This window comes from Engraulis encrasicolus, chromosome 24, assembly GCF_034702125.1.
Source record: "Engraulis encrasicolus isolate BLACKSEA-1 chromosome 24, IST_EnEncr_1.0, whole genome shotgun sequence".
Classification (NCBI taxonomy): Eukaryota; Metazoa; Chordata; class Actinopteri; order Clupeiformes; family Engraulidae; genus Engraulis; species Engraulis encrasicolus.
In genome coordinates this window covers 9,337,177-9,356,413 of record NC_085880.1, presented here as the reverse complement: position 1 = coordinate 9,356,413, position 19,237 = coordinate 9,337,177, and the positions used below count along the sequence as shown (strand labels likewise).

Here is a 19,237-nt window from a genome sequence, read left to right as displayed (position 1 = left end):
GAATGAGTTTGTTTGGCACAGAACCGTGTGTGTGTGTGTGTGTGTGTGTGTGTGTGTGTGTGTGTATGACTTTAGTGTGTGTGTGTGTGTGTGTGTGTGTGTGTGTGTGTGTGTGTGTGTGTGTGTGTGTGTGTGTGTGTGTGTGTGGGTGTGGGTGTTTGTGTGTGTGTGTGTGTGTGTGTGTGTGACTTTAGTGTGCTTGTCTGTGTGTGTGTGTTTGTGTGTGTGTGTGTGTGTGTATGTGTGTGTGTGTGTGTGTGTGTGTGTGTGTGTGTGTGCGTGTGCGTGTACGTGAGTGTGCGTGCGTCTGATACTCAAAGAGTATTTCCACAACTCTTTACCCGTGAAAGAAAGACCATTTTCTGAAGTGAATGGTGCAACCCAGAAGCAATAGGAGTGATTAATGGGGAAAGTATTTTGTAAAAGCAGATATGAAAAACAGTATCACTAGTATGAACATGTAAAGATCTGAGTGTCTTGTGTAATATAAACATCTACATGTACACTACATGTACATATATGCAGTGTGCATGATGTGAACATGTGCAGTGTTTGTGTATGATGTAAGCATGGGTGGGGTGTGTGTGTCTGTGTGTGTCTGTGTGTGTGTGTCTGTGATATAAACTGTGTAATGTGTGTGTGTGTGTGTGCGTGATGCGAACATGTAGCATGTGTAAACGTGTGTGATCCGCAGCAGAGCAATTTGATAGAAGCTCGGGTGTGTGTGCGTCTGTGTGTGTGTTTGTATGATGTAAGCATGGGTGTGGTGTGTGTGTTTGCGTGTGCGTGCGTGTGTGTGTGAGTGGTTCGTGTGTGCCATCTAATCATGTCGGTACTGTCTGTGTGTGGTCCTTAGCGGAGCGCTTTGGTAAGAAGCTGGAGGAGCTGAGGAGAGAGAGGGCCTCCCTGCAGCCTGGCCTCCCCTCCAGACACCCGGCCGTCTGCGGCCTCCTGCACCGCCTCAGCACCGCCGTCACCAGCGCCCTCCGCAGGACAAACACGGAACCACGGTCAGTCATGAGCTATGTATTTTTTTTAAATCATTTTTTTGCTGTATTGACACGTGTCCTCCTCCTCATGATGATACCACATATCAGAATAGGAAGCACTATCTATATATTTGACATCATATTTCTTTGTTTAACTAACAGAGTAAGACTTGGTCGTTAAAATTTTGGTGACAGTAAGTTTATAACATAGGCTCTGCGCCAATTATAAGTTAATTTATTACCAGATATTCCAGTTGCATTTTGTCTAAGCAATGTTATTGCACGGTAAATGCCACATCTCTGTTACTGCACAGAAATACCACAAAAGTTGGACTTACAAGAAAGACCCGTAAAACGTATTCAGCTTGATACTATAATCTAGAGTAGAGCTCCGGCGTTTTGTTCGCGCGGTGCCTGTGACTTGTTGCGGGGGTGATAATAATGTGAGCTAGAGTCTGAAAATAGGCCTCAGCACAGGAAGGAAGCCAGGTGGAGGCCTGCTCTTGTCTCCCTACTGTTGGAATGGCACACGAGAGAACCTGCTGCCGGATTCTAGTGTGTGTGTGTGTGTGTGTGTGTGTGTGTGTGTGTGTGTGTGTGTGTGTGTGTGTGTGTGTGTGTGTGTGTGTGTGTGTGTGTGTGTGTGTGTGTGTGTGTGTGTGCATGTGTGCGTGCGTGCGTGCGTGCAAGAAAGTTCCTGACTGCCTGTCACTGTGTGTGTGGGCTTTGTGTGTGCCTTATGTGTGTGTGTGTGCGTGTGCGTGTGCGTGTGTGTGTGTGTGTGTGTGTGCGTGTGCGTGTGCGTGTGCGTGTGCGTGTGCGTGTGTGTGTGTGTGTGTGTGGTGCTTTCCTTTCTTATGCAATCATTATAATCATAGCTGTAGAGTTTTCGGAAGAGCCACTACTGTTTCGGGGCCAGTATACAATTGATCTTCTTTGTCTGTATTGATTATTCTGGAATTGTACATTTTGATTTTGAATACTACTTTTCCTTTGTGGCTGTAGCCTGGCTCTTGCCAGACCCGTGTAGTTCCACACAGCTTGAGCTCCACACACAGGCCTGGTCACCAGCACGCCATTTGGGAATTAAATGGTACTGAATCTTGTCAAAAGCGATTGTTTCAGATAACAATGGCGACTTGCATCGAGGGGTCGCGCGCCAACTGCATCGTAGACTTTACCACATATTGATTGTTTAAAAGATGAACAGAGAATGGTTTTGAAAGAAAATATTGGTGGACAAGGGCAAACAAGGTAAAGCCATGCCTTCTGAAGACGAATCCATCGTGCAGCTCTCCCAGATCTGCAAGTGCTCGCAAACATGTGTGGAGCTACACAGGTCTGCAGAAAGCCAGGCTATTGTGGGGGCTAATTGAGCCCAAACCAGCAGTAAAACGCAAGAGATGGTCACTGATTTATTTATCACTGATTTATTATTTTGTTGTTATTTTCAGTAGTATGAATGGGAATAGTGCAGTTTTCAGCAGAAGCACAACTCCAAAAGCCTCTTAGCCTTTACTGTAGAAAATTCATGATATACTTAAATTTGATCTTGAACTCTTCTTCCTCTCTTGAAGGGACACGGTGGAGACAGCTGGATGTGTGGACAGTTCGAGCAGCACAGAAAGTCCACAGCATAGGAAAGAGCTTCTGGTTCAAGAGAAACAGCAAATTCAGGTGAGCGCAACAAAAAACAACTTTCTCTTTTTTATTCCATTTTCTAGATTTGAATACATCCCTAATTCCAGTTAATAGCATTACAACAGTGGTCTCTCTTACAAGTATGACCTTTAAGTATGGCCAACTTGATGAAGCTCTATCTATCTATCTATCTATCTTCCTCTCTCTCTCTCTCTCTCTCTCTCTCTCTCTCTCTCTCTCTCTCTCTCTCTCTCTCTCTCTCTACCTCTATGTCTCTCTCTCTCCATCTGTCTCTCTCTCTCTCTCTCTCTCTCTCTCTCTCTCTCTCTCTCTCTCTCTCTCTCTCTCTCTATCTATCTATCTATCTATCTCTCTCTCTCTCTATCTCCCTATTACTCTCTCACTCTCTCTCTCCCCATCTGTCTCTCTCTCCAGTGTGAGGTGAGTGAGTTGCGGGCGCGGTTGGCTGAGTTGGAGGTGCGTAGTGCTGCGCTGGATGAGCGAATCGCACGAGAGGAGCAGCTACAGGAGCTGGAGGAGGTCAGCTCACATCAGAGTTCAAACACACACACACACACTCACATGCGCGCACGCACACACACACGCACACACACTCACATGGGCGCACACTGACACTGACACACTCACTGCACACACACACACACTCACTCACACACACACGGGCACACAAGCGCGTACACATTATATTATATTATATTATATTATATTATATTATATTATATTATATTATATTATATTATATTATATTATATTATGTTATATTATATTATATTATATTATATTATATTATATTATATTATATTATATTATATTATATTATATTATATTATATTATATTTAAGCAATATGAAATTAGTAGGAAGGGAATCGCTAACAGATATCACCCTGGCTGTCATTCGGCTATGAGTACTAAGACAAAGACAGTCATCCAATCAGATATCACAAAACAGTTCAACTGGTTCTGACTGTTGTGTATTCTATTCTATTCTATTCTATTCTATTCTATTCTATTCTATTCTATTCTATTCTATTCTGCTGCAGGTGGAGGGTCCAGTGTTGCGTAGCTGTACCCCATCTCACCTGCGCCAGATGGGGCGCTCCTTAGAGGACCTGCTGACCTCCCATCACCGCACACGGATCTGCCTCTCTCCCCCCTCACTGCTGCATAGGTGAGACTCACTCCACATATGCCATATGGACTGCACACATGCACACACACACACACACACACACACACACACACACCCCCCCCCACACACATGCACACACACACACACACACCCACACGCACATGCCTCTGCCCCCCCACACACACACACTCGTAAGGCTTGTCACTAAACCTCCTATGAACTCCTGCATCACTCTGCACTCTGTTAACACCAGTGTGATAGGGGGAATTACGAGTTGAGTTTGGGATTGGTCAGAGCTTGCTCTAGACACAGCATTGTGGTATTGGATTGAAGTATGGAGTGCACAGGTTTTTCTCATTATCCAAAAATAGTTGCGGACCCGTTGGCCCTGACTGAGTGTTGTACCACCTGAATATACCCATCAGGGGGCAGCACTAAGCTGCACAAACCACACACATTGATACAACTATTTGTTACACATATACGCTCGTACTGTGAGCCAAACGTGGTGTTTGACCTCAAGCCAGTGGCAGTGCCATGGTGACACTGCCCTTTTTCAAGTACGATTGCCCTTGCTCCCACATATTTACAATATGATTATTAATTATTATATTAAACATGCTGGGGCAGCTGACACAGAGTTGTAACCAGGGCATAACTAAGCAAAGTTACGCAATTATTTCACACAAGGTATCATAGGAGCTATGAACACGGTGGCTAAACGCAACTGGAACTGTAGCACTGGGCTGTAGCAGAGGCGAAATAAGTGCAACTTCCAACTGGCTCTTTAAGTCCCCCTTTGACTCCAGGGCTGATGGCCCGCAGTATAAACGGGGTTATGGGTGCCGACCATATGTAGCGCAAGGGTGTTGGAGGGGCTTTTGCTCAACGTGTTTGTAAGAAAATGGCAGCCATCCAGTATATAGGCCTCGTCTGATCGATATCAGCCCGAAACTGAATGGTGTTGAATTGTGTCTGTGATAGAATAAAAGGAGAGATGTGAAAAGAGGAAAAAGAAAAGATGATCTGAATCTGCTCCCCACTTCCTTTCCTCCATCCCTCCCTCTCTCCCTCTCTCCTTCGCTATCCCTCCCCCTCCATGTTTTTTATCCTTGGACCTCACAGCTCTGCTGTTATCTCAGAGTCATCTCAAAGACTGACATTTAAAGCCAATCCATACCCTGGCTGGTGCCGCATTAGACAGGGCGTAGCGATAGCATCTGCTGCTGCTGCTAGCCCCCCTCTCTACTTCAGGGGAGGCTGCGTTAATAATGGCTAGCTTTCAAGACCCTTCCTTGGTCTGGTCTCTCTCTCTCTCTCTCTCTCTCTCTCTCTCTCTGGACTCTCAGACTTGAATCTTTTGGTGAGATTGGCCCTACTATGAAAGAATGTATTTGTTTTGCTATGCTACCTATCCAATTTACCTGTATTTAGGGGACAATGACGTTTCTCTGCTGCTACTACATACGTTGTCAAATCTGAGTATGAACTGGAAATGAACTTTGTCACACTATTTTTTGTCTTCTAACCTCATTCTTTTTCGTCTTCCTATTATGTAGTCGAGGTTCATGTAAGCATCCACGCCATCATTATCCTATTGAAATAATCTTGTCCTCTCTTCAGATTTTTTTCTTATGCACTTAGTCTTGGTATGACAGTAATAGTAAGACATTTGATCTTACTATCAATCCGCTACATACCCACGCTGTGAAAATGAGATGTTTGGGGTATCTTGACGTGTCGGTTCTAGGTGTTTGTTTGCGAGATTTTCCGAGAATATGGAATGCTGGAGAAACAGTATACATTCCCTCTCTGTTTCGGGAAAGCAAAAAGGGATTTTGCGAAAGCCTCAGCAATGCAAGCTGCCATCGACTGCTGTGGATTGGACCTCGTATCTCATGTTCCTCATCTTTACTCGATGAGAGCCTTTCATACGCTCTCTGGGGAAATAGACTTTTTAAGGTGTCATGTTCGTGTGCGGTTTGAGGCTGAGAGGATTACAAAGCGGGTAAAGCAAAGGAGGAAACGGATAACAACACACACATCTGAACTTGCAGAATGCAGCCATCCCTGTCAGAAAACAGAGCTCTTTGTGACAGTGATATATTTTCAGGACACAGTCTTAGAAATTAGTTTTCTTCTCGTACAGTTGAGCTTACAGCAGCAGAATGAGTGCAGTGGTTGCTTGACGCTTTGATGGGAATAATATTGAGTTAGTTGTTGAGAGCTTTTTTGTTATTGTTTCTCTCTTTCTCTCTCAGCTTCTATTATCTTTATTTCCATGATACACTCTTTTTCTCTCTTTCTCTGTAACTTTCTCTTTCTTGTTCTCTCTCTCTATGTCTGTCTCCCTCTTTCTCTTTCTACCTGTCACTGCTCTTCCCTCCATCTTCCCCTCATTCACCCCTGACTCTCTCTCTCTCTCTCTCTCTCTCTCTCTCTCTCTCTCTCTCTCTCTCTCTCTCTCCCTCTCTTTCTCCCCCCCTCTCTCTCCCCTCACCTGTCCGTCCCACCCGTCCCAAATGAAATTGAACCTTCCTGTGCCTCCCTCCGCCATCGCCATGAATTTTTATTATTTTCCTCCTCCGATGCAAATTAATTCTTTCGCACATGCCAGCCAGAGTTAATGGCCCCAGAGCCGACGTAATGGAAAGCAATCTTGGCCACTCTCCAGCCGCGGCGGTGGCAGTGGTGGTGGCTGTGTGTTATTGTGTGTGTGTGTGCGCGCGCGTGTGTGTGTTTGTGTGCATGTGTGTGCGTGTGTGTGTGTGTGCATGTGTGTGTTTGCATGTGTGCATGTGAGTGTGTGAGTGTGCGCGTGTATGTGTGTGTGTGTGTGTGTGTTCATGTGTGTGTTTGCATGTGTGTGTCTAAGGGTGACAGAAATGCAGATGACTGTTTGTGGGCTCTCGCAGGGCAGGGGGAGTGGCGGGTTGGTCTGTGTGCGTTGTGCAGTGACCCCCTGCTGTCTGTCTGATATTGGATACTTGACAGGCAGTCACCTTGGCATCATGGGCAAACGAGAATGCAACCTCCTGTCACCAGCACTGGCACCATTGCATTAACCAGCTCTGGGCCGCTGACAGCTTTTGGCCCTGGACAAAGTAATTCGAAAGGGCCCCCGATCCAATACATACAATGCAATGAGGACCCAATTTTGGGGCCCCTCTCTCCCTGGGCCCGGGACAACTGACCCCTTTGCCCCCCTTTGTCACCTTGGCAATACATATATGAGGACCCAAATTGGGCCCCCTCTCTCCCTGGGCCTGGGACAACTGACCCCCCGAACTAACTAGCTAGCTGGAAACAGCCAGTCAGTCTTGTCAGCATAGCCAAGGCTGGGCACCAGGTGTCAGTTCCTTTCATGGCCAGAGGGAGGCAGTGTTTTACCAAGCATTGGCCCATCTTAGCGTCCCTGGTTCTCTCTCCCGTCCCCTCCTCCCTGTTCTCTCCGCTCTTTTCCCCCCGCCAGACCGTGTTGTCTAGCAGGCAGCCTTATTAATCATGTTCATTATCCCTTTGTTATTGTGAATTTGTTAAACAGACAGCGCTACAGCTGTTCCAAGGGCTGGGCTGGCGTGGTGTTCGTTCGCACCCACCAAGAAAAGAGCTTGGAGGCATTCCTTCTATAGCACCCCCACCCCCCTCTTCTCCTCTCTTGGTCCTTCTTGGGATGTTAGTCATGGGGTGGTCATTCATCCACAATGGTTTGAGGCTGTTTTTTGTATAATAATACAATCATACATTTTTTTGGCTCTGGTCATGGTATTTTTATTATTATGTTCTACTTCTCTTGTCCAGATTGTTTTCTTTGTGATTTTCCTTTCGTTTATAATCTTTCTTCTCCCTCATAACAGCAAATCAGTCAGCTCTATTGTCTGCCAGCATGGCATGTCCAATGAGAGCCCATTCCAGTTGGGCTCCATTCCAATGACACCAAAGGCTGAAATCTGTATCCGCTATTTTTGCCAGTTACAGTATAGTCTACTTAGAGAGATTCCCTCTGGCCTTATTTTATTTCCTTTTGTCTGAGGGGGTGATTTTGGGGCAGACATTGCAGTCTTTCATCTGAAAAAGGAACCCAAATGACATTAAACCGAATTTGTTGTCTTGCTTCTTTTCCTCTGTTTGATTCCAGACTTCAGGAGCAGGAGCAGGCGCTGAGTCTCTCCATTAAGGAAGCCACAGCTAAAGTAAGTGAACACTCCTTTATCCTCCTCAGTCTCGACCACCCCTCCAAACACACACACACACACAGACACACAGACACACACACACGCACGCGCACGCACACGCACACACATGTACGCACGCACGCACGCACGCACGCACGCATGCACGCACGCACGCACGCACACACACACACACACACACACACACACACACACGCACACACACACACACACACAGCTAAAGTAAGTGAACCCTTCTTATCCTGCTCATTCTCTACAACCACCTCCTGCCCCTTCTATGCATCTCCTCTTTACGCATCTCCTATTATGACCATTATAGTCCTCATGTGTGTGCCATATGAGGAGTGGCACACACAACTAAAGTAAGTGAAAGCTCCTCCTTTGTTCTCTATCGATCTGACCATTATCATCATTACAATCGACAGCACCTGAATTAGGACACACACAGTCACAGCAAGTAACAGATCCTTCTAACACCATTATGGCCATTATCATCAAATATCAGCAACCACATAGATGGGTTGCACATTTTGTTGTTTTAGATTACACTCAGGCTTCATTTTATTTTCACACTGCAAAAACACCCTGGTTTGGGTGAGTGTGTGTCTGTCTGCCTGTCTGTCTGCTTGTCACTCTGCGTCATGTGTGTGTGTGTGTGTGTGTGTGTGTGTGTGTGTGTGTGTGTGTGTGTGTGTGTGTGTGTGTGTGTGTGTGTGTGTGTGTGTGTGTGTGTGTGTGTGTGTGTGTGTGTGTGTGTGTGTGTGTGTGTGTGTGTGTGGCGCACACGTGTGTTTGTGTGTGTATCCTCATGTGATCTTTTGTATGTGTCTGTAAAGCATCAAAGCTCAGCTCTGTTGCCCATTTTGAAGCTGACACTTCCTTGCCTGGCTCTTGCCCGACCTGTAGTTCTGCACAGCTTCATGAGCTCCACTACCAGGGGGCTCCAGAGCTCAAACATACAGAGGTCTGGTAGAAACCAGGCTAGACACCTCCATCCTCTTTGTTTCTCAGCTCAGAGTCAGACAATCACATGAAATCACATCGCATTTTCCAAACATCTTTTACATTTTGGATCTGTGTGCAGTAGTGGGTTGTCTTGGCACGCTTAGTACAGTGATAACATGTCTAGAAAGTGCAGAAACAACCGTTGGTTCTATCTATAAGCCTCAATTTTGCTTATGGACTGAACCCAGATCTTCTCCACTTCTGGGCCCAGATTAAACATTTCATTCCATAATCAGACAAGCTGAGCGTGTCATTGTGATTAGCATTGCAGTGTAGAAAGAATTAGTCAATGATAGAAAGAAGTCATTCCACACAGTTACACTCCTTTGATAGGGGTTTATTTTAACATCTTCATTCTTACATCAACATAACAGAACACAACACAACACAACACAAGACAACACAACACAACACAACACAACACAACATCAAAATCTAACATCAACATTACGTACGACACCCCGGCGGATTCTTTACTCTGTTCAGAGAGAGAAAAGCAGGAAGCCACTGAAGGTGCAGTGATTACTAGAGCTATCCCAGAGCCTGTAGTTTGCCAGGATTCCTAAATTAACCACATCACCCTCCTCCAGCTGAAGAGTTAAACCACTGGACAGATATGTGCCAATTCCATCAGTGTCATACTCGCTCAGCCAAATGAGCTGCTGTCCATTCTTAAGCATTCTAATACCCATTTCCTGTGTGTCCAAAACATCCAAAACAGTGAACCTCAAATAGTATACCCCCCTGACTGGAGCGGTGAAAAAGCCTGTTGTGTTGTTATAAGCCTCTCCAACATTCGTGATGATTCGACTGAGGACCAGGTTCAGGGCATTACTCCCAGCCACTATGAATTTTGAGTCTGTCAAACCTGCTGAGAAGGCCACCTTGGGTGTTGATTTTATTTCTTTCTCCATGTTCTTCACTTCTGTCTCAGTAGCTGCCAATTTGCTCTTCATTGCAGTCAGTTCTGCTCCGTGTTCTGCATTTTCCACCTTCAGATTAATCGCTTTGGCTTCACTAGCAGCCAGTCTTGTTTTCAATAGTGTTAACTCCGCCTGTTGTGCTGCATTTTCCCTCTTCAGGTCATCCACCTCAGTCTTCATTTCTGCTTTGCTGGCACCCAGCACACTATGCAGAATTGCCACCTTTCTGTCAGTGTCTGTCAGTCTTTCTTGCACTGCCATGCGGTCGGCCCCCAAGAACTCTTGAGTGTGTTTCAGTGTCGCCCTCAGCTCCACCAACATGTCTCTAAGCTCCTTCATTTCAGCAGACCTGTCCGTTTGCGTTGAGACTTCAGCAGCAACCGCCTCAGTGCCCTGGCTCTCCGTCTGGACTGCACACATGGAGTACAACAGCATCAGCAGTGAGATGGCGGTCCTCATCTTCAGAGTCACTGTGACAAACAAACTAACACACAAACACACAAAGTCTTCACCTTTTGCACTTCCAATGTTAGTGTTCTGCAATCCTCCCTAGTACCCCACCCATTAACCCTGCCCAATTCAATGTTTTCCATGCTACCACTGGATTTCTGCTCTGCTAGTTCCTGTTAGGCAGCCCATATCCCTTCGTCATGATTTAGCACTAGCAACTGCTACCAAAATAGTAATGCCCTGTGTTAAATCCAGTAAGACACGGCCTCTGTTATAAATGACCTGTTACCACACAGGCATTGACCAATTCGTAATGTATTAACCCATTGACGCCGGTTGTTGCGTTATGCAACATTGGCCCTGACGCCGGTTGTTGCAAAACGCAACATTATTGATTTGTCAATATTTTCAAGACGCATAGGAGATGCAATGCACAATGTTTTGTTCAAATACACAAGAGGTGGGTGTTCTCGATTTTTTAAAAGATCATGTAGCAAAAAAAAAAGTTTGATTCGTCGACAAAAATGTCAAACGCAATCAACCATGCTTGCTTCTGCAGACGTGGGTTGTTTAGCCATTTCACACAGGCAAAAAAAAGAAGAACAAGAAGGCTGTGGTTCGCAAGACACGCTGTTACAGCTAACATGATGTTCAGTTGAAAGGTAATGAAGAGATTTTAATCGAGGAAAGGAAATATGATTGAAGACCATTTAGATAGAGAGCAGGAGTGTGATTTGCCGCGGCCGCATGAAGAGGTGGGCAAGTGGCTTCCAAATAAACAGTCAGATTTCGCCCCCGACGTTACCAAAACTTCACTCCGACACTCAGGGCAATTGGCGAAGGTGCCAATATCTGAGGAAGCACGTCCTTCAAATATATTTCAGAATATTTTCACTGAGGAACTTTCGGATATGGTGATAACCTATTGGTGAGGCAGACAACGGTAGACATGCGAATTATAGACGCGCGGCCACACATCCAGCTCGAAGTGGAGCCCCGTCTCAAAATAGGATATGAAATTGCTCATCGGTCTCTGCATAACGTTTGGAGGAATAAAGCGGCCATACTCGCCGGTGGGAGAGCAAGTGGCTGTATCAGACAAATGTCCCCCGATTTATGGCAGAAATGACTGCCTAATAATTATAATAGCCTAATAATGATTATTATGATTTAGTTATAGTCGGCTATTGTGACAGTAGCAATAGTAGCCTAATAGCCTATAATAAATAGCAGCATCAAGCATTATCCTGAAAGCACATGAAACTTTTTTTCAATCATTTTATTATGAGATATGATTTTTTTAAGGAATATGTGTTAGTGTTAATGCTGAATGAGCATAATCCCGTGAAAGGAGAGGATTTTACCTTTTAAATGCAATTTGTCCCATGTCCCTATGTGTTCCAGACGCTGAGATATTGAATTTTTCATAGGAGTTTTCAACCAATTTTTCTTATCTCAAAAACCCCTCAGGCATTGGGGACCTTTTCTAAAAACTGGCTCAGGCGCCAATGGGTTAATAAAGACCCTGTGTACTGACAGCGGTGTAATACTATGGTAGTAGAGTTATTTCAGTGAATATTGCAGCGTACCACTGGTGGAACTGCATGCTTTAAGGGACTATGTCATTACTATCGGCAGTTTGCCACTGTGCAGGGCAAGTTTTCTGTCTATTCATGGGACATTTCTTATTCTTCCACTTCGACATCTGCTTCTGCATTCGATACACTGATCATGCCTTATTGCTTATTTAGTTTTCTCTTAGCCAGAAAATATGCAGTACTCCTGCCAGTTTGCACAGTTTTTTTGGCATTTTAACAGACAAACATTGATATTGTGATATATTTTAAAATGCTGATACCTAGGCTCTGAATTATCCTCGGACTGATCATTACAAAAACTTCAAACCTTGACCTTACCTTTAAGAACCCTCCGTATATTACTGCCAGTAGTAGTGGCCGTAGCAGCAGTGGGCTAATTAATAGCAGAGGTAGTTCAGCAGCAGTGTCTGTGACTGTGTTAGGTAGGGTCAGCAATATATACCAAGTCACTGGCATAAAAACCCATTGATCACCCAGAGGTTAGGTTGAGGAGTGATCACTCAAGTGCAGAGGAGTGAGTTCAAATATTTGCCACAGAAATCCTGGAAAATCCACAGGATGTGATAATGTTAAACACACAATGATACAGAAGTAAACAGCCAAACATTCCAAAAGTCCAATATTAAAAAATTACCAGGGAAGAGAAAGGAATAACATGACAAAGTTCCAACTAAGTACACAGAAATAGATAAAATGCCACAAAAGAGAATCGGGTGAAAACATTCACTTTAGAAACATATGGGAGGAAGAAAAATAAATACTAAAAAAAGTTGGGCTATGTGTCCTCTGAAAACACATTACCTGTCATTACCAGCACGAGGGCCGTGCTAACCTACTCACTCCCAATACGAAGTATAGTGTGTTTCTGATGGCGTCTGGTTTTGGCGCAACCCCATCTTTGCAAAAAATAAAGAAGACTTAAAGAAAGGTATGACTATTTGTCACAGAAACAGAAAGTGACATTTGGATTGTCATTTGGATTTGGTGTCACCTTGACAACAGTGAGGTCCCTCAGTAGGGCCCTCACTGAATATAGTAGTTTGGTTACTGTGGTGCCGTGTGTTTCCCTGGTATGACTGTTGCCGTGGTACCGTGAAGAGAAGCCTCTAATCACTTGGGTATCAGAAAATTCCCACTGTCATGATCTTAAAGGGGGATGCCACTATTTTGGGGCTTAATACAGTTAAAATCGTTGGCTGGGGTTTATAAAGGTGATAAAGTGTCTTATTTTTCATGTAAGCCGTTGTCTTGCTTTAAGACAAGTTAAAAGAGGGAGCATGTCGCTAAGCTAGTGAAAGTCAATGGATCCGTAGTACCCTTTAAGGCACTCATTTTGAGGTGTGTGTGTTTGTGTGTGTGTGTGTGTGTGTGTGTGTGTGCGCGTGCGTGCGTGTGCGCGTGTGTGTGTGTGTGTGTGTGTGTGTGTGTGTGTGTGTGTGTGTGTGTGTGTGTGTGTGTGTGTGTGTGTGTGTGTGTGCGCGTGCGTGCGTGCGAGCGTGTGTGCGAGCGTGCGTGCGTGTGTGTGTGTGTGTTTACTTGTCATATAATGTGCATTTTGTCTTGTGTATTTCACCTGAAATAACATTTAGTGAGTCTATTTCTCTCATTTCAGTGGACCCACTCAAGGTGGTACCGTTGGTGTTTGTTGTCGAGGTGGCCGCCTTAACTAAGTGGTGGGATGAGATTGTGAGATGGGTGGGGTGCCACCTTGTCACATTGTCTTCCAAGTAGATGAGTGTGCGACCATGAGTAGATTTGCTTTGTAGAACGAATCATTCGATAGTAGATAGAAATAGAAGTATTTCCACAGTTACCCTCGTTTGAAAGTGGTTTATTGAAAATCGTTAAAATACACATTATTATCATTTACAAGACAACGTTGAGTTGTTGGATCTGTTCACTCCCCTGACTGGAGCGGTAGTACACTGTAGTACACTCCCCTGACTGGAGCGGTGAAGAAGCCTGTTGTGCTGTTATAAGCCTCTCCAACATTAGTGATAATTCTTCTGAAGACCAAGTTAAGGTCATTACTTCCAGCCTTTATGTAACTTGACTCTGTCAGACCTGCTGAGAAGGCCACTTTGGGTGTTGATTTGATTTCTTTCTCCATTTTCTCCACCTCTGTCTCAGTAGCTGTCAATCTGCTCTTCATTGCAGTCAGTTCTGCTCCGTGTTCTGCATTTTCCACCTTCAGATTGTCTATTCCAATTTCATTGCAGCCAGACTGCTCTTCAGAGCAGCCAGTTCCTTGTCATGTGCTGCACTGCTCATATTCTGTTCTCTTACTTTGTTTTCAGTGGCTACACAATTCTTGGTCAGCTTTATCACTTCAGCCTTCAGAGTAGCCAGGACTGTATGTTGTGTGGCAGTGTCTTTCTTCAACTGCTCCATGCCAGTCTCAGTGTCCGCCAGTCTTTGAGCAACTGACCTTGGATCAGCGGACAGCACGGCAGTTTCCTTCCTCACATTCATCACTTCGGCTTCACTAGCAGCCAGTCTTGTTTTCAATACTGCCAACTCTGCCTCTTGTGCTGCATTTTCCTTCTTCAGATCATCCACCTCGGTCTTCATTTCTGCTTTGGTGTCATGCAGCACCCTATCCAGGGTCGCCACCTTAGTCTCACTGGCTGCCAGTCTTTCTTTCACTGCCACGTTGTCGGTCTCCAATACCTTTAGCTCATCTCGAGTGTATCTCAGTGTCACCCTCAGCTCCACCACCATGTCTCTAAGTTCCTTCACTTCAGCAGAGATGTGTGGTTGGGTCGAGACTTCAACCGTCTCAGTGCCCTGGCCTGGCCTGGTCTGGACTGCACACATGGAGTACAACAGCATCAGCAGTGAGATGGCGGCCCTCATCTTCACAGTCACTGTGACAAACAAACAAACACACAAACAAAGTGTTCGCCTTTAGCACTTCAGATGTTGTTTTGGTGTTCACCAATTCAACCCCACTCACCAACCCTGCCCAATTCAATGTTTTCCATGCTACCACTGGATTTCTGCTCTGCTAGTTCCTGTTAGGCTGCCCATATCCCTTCGTCATGATTTAGCACTAGCAACTGCTACCAAAATAGTAATGCCCTGTGTTAAATCCAGTAAGACACGGCCTCTGTTATAAATGACCTGTTACCACACAGGCATTGACCAATTCGTAATGTATTAATAAAGACCCTGTGTACTGACAGCGGTGTAATACTATGGTAGTAGATTTTTTTTCAGTGAATATTGTAGCGTACCACTGGTGGAACTGCGTGAATTAAGGGACTATGTCATTACTATCTGCATTTTCCTACTGTACAGGGCAAGTTGTCTTCGTCTATTCATGGGACATTTCTTATTCTTCCACTTCGACATCTGCTTCTGCATTCGATACACTGATCATGCCCTATTGCTTATTTAGTTTTCTCTTAGCCAGAAAATATGCAGTACTCTTGCCAGTTTGCACTGTTTTTCTGGCATTGTAACATTGATATCTTGATATATTTTAAAATGCGAATACCTCTGAATTATCCTCGGACTGATCATTACAAAAACTTTAAACCTTGACCTTACCTTTAAGAACCCTCCGTATATTACTGGCAGTAGTAGTGGCCGTAGCAGCAGTGGGCTAATTAATAGCAGAGGTAGTTCAGCAGCAGTGTCTGTGACTGTGTTAGGTAGGGTCAGCAATATATACCAAGTCACTGGCGTAAAAACCCATTGATCACCCAGAGATTAGGTTGAGGAGTGATTACTCAAGTGCAGAGGAGTGAGTTCAAATATTTGCCACAGAAATCCTGGAAAATCCACAGGATGTGATAATGTTAAACACACAGATGATACAGAGGTCAACAGCCAAACATTCCAAAAGTCCAATGTTACAAATTTACCAGGGAAGAGAAAGGAATAAAATGACTAAGTTCCAACTAAGTACACAAAAATCGATCAAATGCCACAAAAGAGAATCGGGTGAAAACATTTGCTTTAGAAACATATGGGAGGAAGAAAAATAAATACTAAAAAAAGTTGGGCTATGTGTCCTCTGAAAACACATTACCTGTCATTACCAGCACGAGGGCCCTGCTAAACTACTCACTCCCAATACGAAGTATAGTGTGTTTCTGATGGCGTCTGGTTTTGGCGCAATATTACCCCATCTTTGCAAAAATAAAGAAGACTTAAAGAAAGGTATGACTATTTGTCACTGTAGCGAAGGGGAGTAGAGTTGCCCAGCTGGGACTTGAACCCAGATCTTCTGGGGTAGTAAACCGGGGCTCTGACCGCTACACCAAAGAGCCAGGCTCGTTGGCATGTCAGTCAGAACACACCCACAACCCTAGTGATGGTCACTCCATCACACTGCCTTCCCCTTCGGGAAGCGCACCCGTGCGCTTCACCCATCACTGGGGTCCCTCACACTGGGGTCACCAATCCTGGGGGTCCCTCACATGGAATTACGGCTCACACACAATGGGTACGCTTCCGATGGCCTCACGGTACCATCCCACTTCTGACACCATTTGTAGCGAAGGGGAGTAGAGTTGCCCAGCTGGGACTTGAACCCAGATGAGATGGTGAGATGGGTGGGGTGCCACCTTGTCACATTGTCTTCCAAGTAGATGAGTGTGCCACCATGAGTAGAATTGCTTTGTAGAACGAATCATTCGATAGTAGATAGAAATAGAAGTACTTCCACAGCCTATATTTATGATGATGTCTGGTTTTAGCACACCATGACTCCATCTTTGATGAAAATAAAAAGGACTTAAAGAAAGGCATGATTATTTGTCACAGAAAGAAAAGTGGCATTTGGCGTCACCTTGACAACAGAATGATTGCACAGTTAGGGCCCTCACTGAATATAGTAGTTTGGTTACTGTGGTGCCGTGTGTTTCCCTGGTATGACTGTTGCCGTGGTACCGTGAAGAGAAGCCTCCAATCACTTGGGTATCAGAAAATTCCCACTGTCATAACCTCAGGTACTCATTTTGAGGTGTGTGTGTTTGTGTGTGTGTGTGTGTGTGTGTGTGTGTGTGTGTGTGTGTGTGTGTGTGTGTGTGTGTGTGTGTGTGTGTGTGTGTGTGTGTGTGTGTGTGTGTGTGCGTGCATGTGTGCGTGCGTGCGTGCGTGTGTTTACTTGTCATATAATGTGCATTTTGTCTTGTGTATTTCACCTGAAATAACATTTAGTGAGTCTATCTCTCTCATTTCAGTGAACCCACTCAAGGTGGTATCGTTGGTGTTTGTTGTCAAGGTGGCCGCCTTAACTAAGTGGTGGGATGAGATGGTGAGATGGGTGGGGTGCCTCCTTGTCACATTGCCTTCCAAGTAGATGAGTGTGCCACCATGAGTAGAATTGCTTTGTAGAACGAATCATTCGATAGTAGATAGAAATAGAAGTATTTCCACAGTTACACTCGTTTGAAAGTTGTTTATTTAAAATCATTAAATACACATTGCTGATCATTTACAAGACAACGTTGAGTTGTTTGCTCTGTTTAAAGAGGGAAGATCAGGAAGCCACTGAAGGTGCAGTGATTACTAGAACTGTCCCAGAGCAGGTGGCCTGCAGGGATTGCCAAATTTACTGCATCGCCCTCCTCCAGCTGACACCGGACAGATACGTGGCATATCCATCAGTGTCATACTCACGCAGCCACATGAGCGTCTTTCCATTCTTATGCATGGTGATAATCATGCTACGCGATTTCAAAATATCCAAAACAGTGAATCTGAAGTAGTACACTCCCCTGACTGGAGCGTTGAAGAAGCCTGTTGTGCTGTTATAAGCCTCTCCAACATTAGTGATAATTCTTCTGAAGACCAAGTTAAGGTCATTACTTCCAGCCTTTATGTAACTTGACTCCGTCAGACCTGCTGAGAAGGCCACCTTGGGTGTTGATTTGATTTCTTTCTCCATATTCTTCAAGTCTGTCTCAGTAGCTGCCAATCTGCTCTTCATTGCAGTCAGTTCTGCTCCTTGGGCTGAATTTTCCACCTTCAGATTGTCTATCCCAATTTCATTGCAGCCAGACTGATCTTCAGAGCAGCCAGTTCCTTGTCATGTGCTGCACTGTTTATCTTCAGTTCTCTTACATCGCTTTCAGTGGCTGCACAATTCTTGGTCAGGTTTATCACCTCAGCCTTCAGAGTAGCTAGTACTGTATGTTGTGTGGCAGTGTCTTTCTTCAACTGCTCCATACTAGTCTCAATGTCCGCCAGTCTTTGAGCAACTGACCTTGGCTCAGCGGACAGCGCGGCAGTTTCCTTCCTCACATGAATCACTTCGGCTTCACTAGCAGCCAGTCTTGTTTTCAATACTGCCAACTCTGCCTCTTGTGCTACATTTTCCTTCTTCAGAGCATCCACCTCGGTCTTCATTTCTGCTTTGGTGTCATGCAGCACCCTATCCAGGATCGCCACCTTCGTCTCACTGGCTGCCAGTCTTTCTTTCACTGCCACGTTGTCGGCCTCCAATACCTTTAGCTCATCTCGAGTGTATCTCAGTGTCACCCTCAGCTCCACCACCATGTCTCTAAGTTCCTTCACTTCAGCAGAGATGTGTGGTTGGGTCGAGACTTCAACCGTCTCAGTGCCCTGGCCTGGCCTGGTCTGGACTGCACACATGGAGTACAACAGCATCAGCAGTGAGATGGCGGCCCTCATCTTCACAGTCACTGTGACAAACAAACAAACACACAAACAAAGTGTTCGCCTTTAGCACTTCAGATGTTGTTTTGGTGTTCACCAATTCAACCCCACTCACCAACCCTGCCCAATTCAATGTTTTCCATGCTACCACTGGATTTCTGCTCTGCTAGTTCCTGTTAGGCAGCCCATATCCCTTCGTCATGATTTAGCACTAGCAACTGCTACCAAAATAGTAATGCCCTGTGTTAAATCCAGTAAGACACGGCCTCTGTTATAAATGACCTGTTACCACACAGGCATTGACCAATTCGTAATGTATTAATAAAGACCCTGTGTACTGACAGCGGTGTAATACTATGGTAGTAGAGTTATTTCAGTGAATATTGCAGCGTACCACTGGTGGAACTGCATGCTTTAAGGCAGTGTTTCTCAACCTTTTTTTTGCGAGGCACCCTTTCAATTCATTAAAAATGTCAAGGCACCCCAAACCAACAAGCCGTAACATGGCATCGCATCCGATACCACACAAGCTTAGAAAAGTAACACATTTGGAGACGTCACACGACCTACGTTCGAAGTTGCAACTGACTGGGGCGACCTATATTTACTTTATTGTGCGTAAATGGCAGATGAAAGATTCCACTGACTAGCATTAAC

The 19,237-nt window shown here is 45.0% G+C and overlaps 4 protein-coding genes across 5 annotated transcripts in view; 1 reads left to right on the top strand and 3 right to left on the bottom strand.

Moving 5' to 3' along the window:
• The window catches only part of disc1 (DISC1 scaffold protein), a 103,952-nt gene that overhangs the window by 17,590 nt on the left and 67,125 nt on the right, over positions 1-19,237 (top strand). For both annotated transcript variants that reach the window (XM_063191570.1, XM_063191571.1), the window contains exons 4-8: positions 857-1,010; positions 2,567-2,666; positions 3,066-3,170; positions 3,693-3,820; positions 7,920-7,974. In XM_063191570.1, the coding sequence (XP_063047640.1) occupies positions 857-1,010; positions 2,567-2,666; positions 3,066-3,170; positions 3,693-3,820; positions 7,920-7,974 (542 nt within the window). The remainder of the gene's footprint in view (positions 1-856; positions 1,011-2,566; positions 2,667-3,065; positions 3,171-3,692; positions 3,821-7,919; positions 7,975-19,237) is intronic.
• Positions 9,301-13,364, bottom strand: LOC134440782 (hyaluronan-mediated motility receptor-like). The gene is made up of 2 exons (XM_063190914.1): positions 12,269-13,364; positions 9,301-10,386 (listed from the first exon to the last, which is right to left on the bottom strand). The coding sequence occupies exon 2, from the start codon at positions 10,359-10,361 to the stop codon at positions 9,462-9,464; it is 900 nt and encodes a 299-aa protein (XP_063046984.1). The 5' UTR covers positions 10,362-10,386; positions 12,269-13,364; the 3' UTR covers positions 9,301-9,461.
• LOC134440781 (uncharacterized) lies at positions 13,502-16,695 on the bottom strand. Its single transcript, XM_063190913.1, has 2 exons — positions 15,503-16,695; positions 13,502-14,817 (listed from the first exon to the last, which is right to left on the bottom strand). Exon 2 carries the CDS (start codon positions 14,804-14,806, stop codon positions 14,150-14,152), a length of 657 nt encoding a protein of 218 aa, XP_063046983.1. The 5' UTR covers positions 14,807-14,817; positions 15,503-16,695; the 3' UTR covers positions 13,502-14,149.
• The window catches only part of LOC134440945 (uncharacterized), a 2,233-nt gene continuing 541 nt past the window's right edge, over positions 17,546-19,237 (bottom strand). The window contains exon 2 of the mRNA XM_063191102.1: positions 17,546-18,606. Within this exon, the coding sequence (XP_063047172.1) occupies positions 17,939-18,595 (657 nt within the window). The 5' untranslated portion in view covers positions 18,596-18,606 and the 3' untranslated portion in view covers positions 17,546-17,938. The remainder of the gene's footprint in view (positions 18,607-19,237) is intronic.

Bases quoted from the DNA above. Each gene is read 5' to 3' on its own strand.
- LOC134440782 (XM_063190914.1), bottom strand. From the start codon at position 10,361: ATGAGGACCGCCATCTCACTGCTGATGCTGTTGTACTCCATGTGTGCA.
- LOC134440781 (XM_063190913.1), bottom strand. From the start codon at position 14,806: ATGAGGGCCGCCATCTCACTGCTGATGCTGTTGTACTCCATGTGTGCA.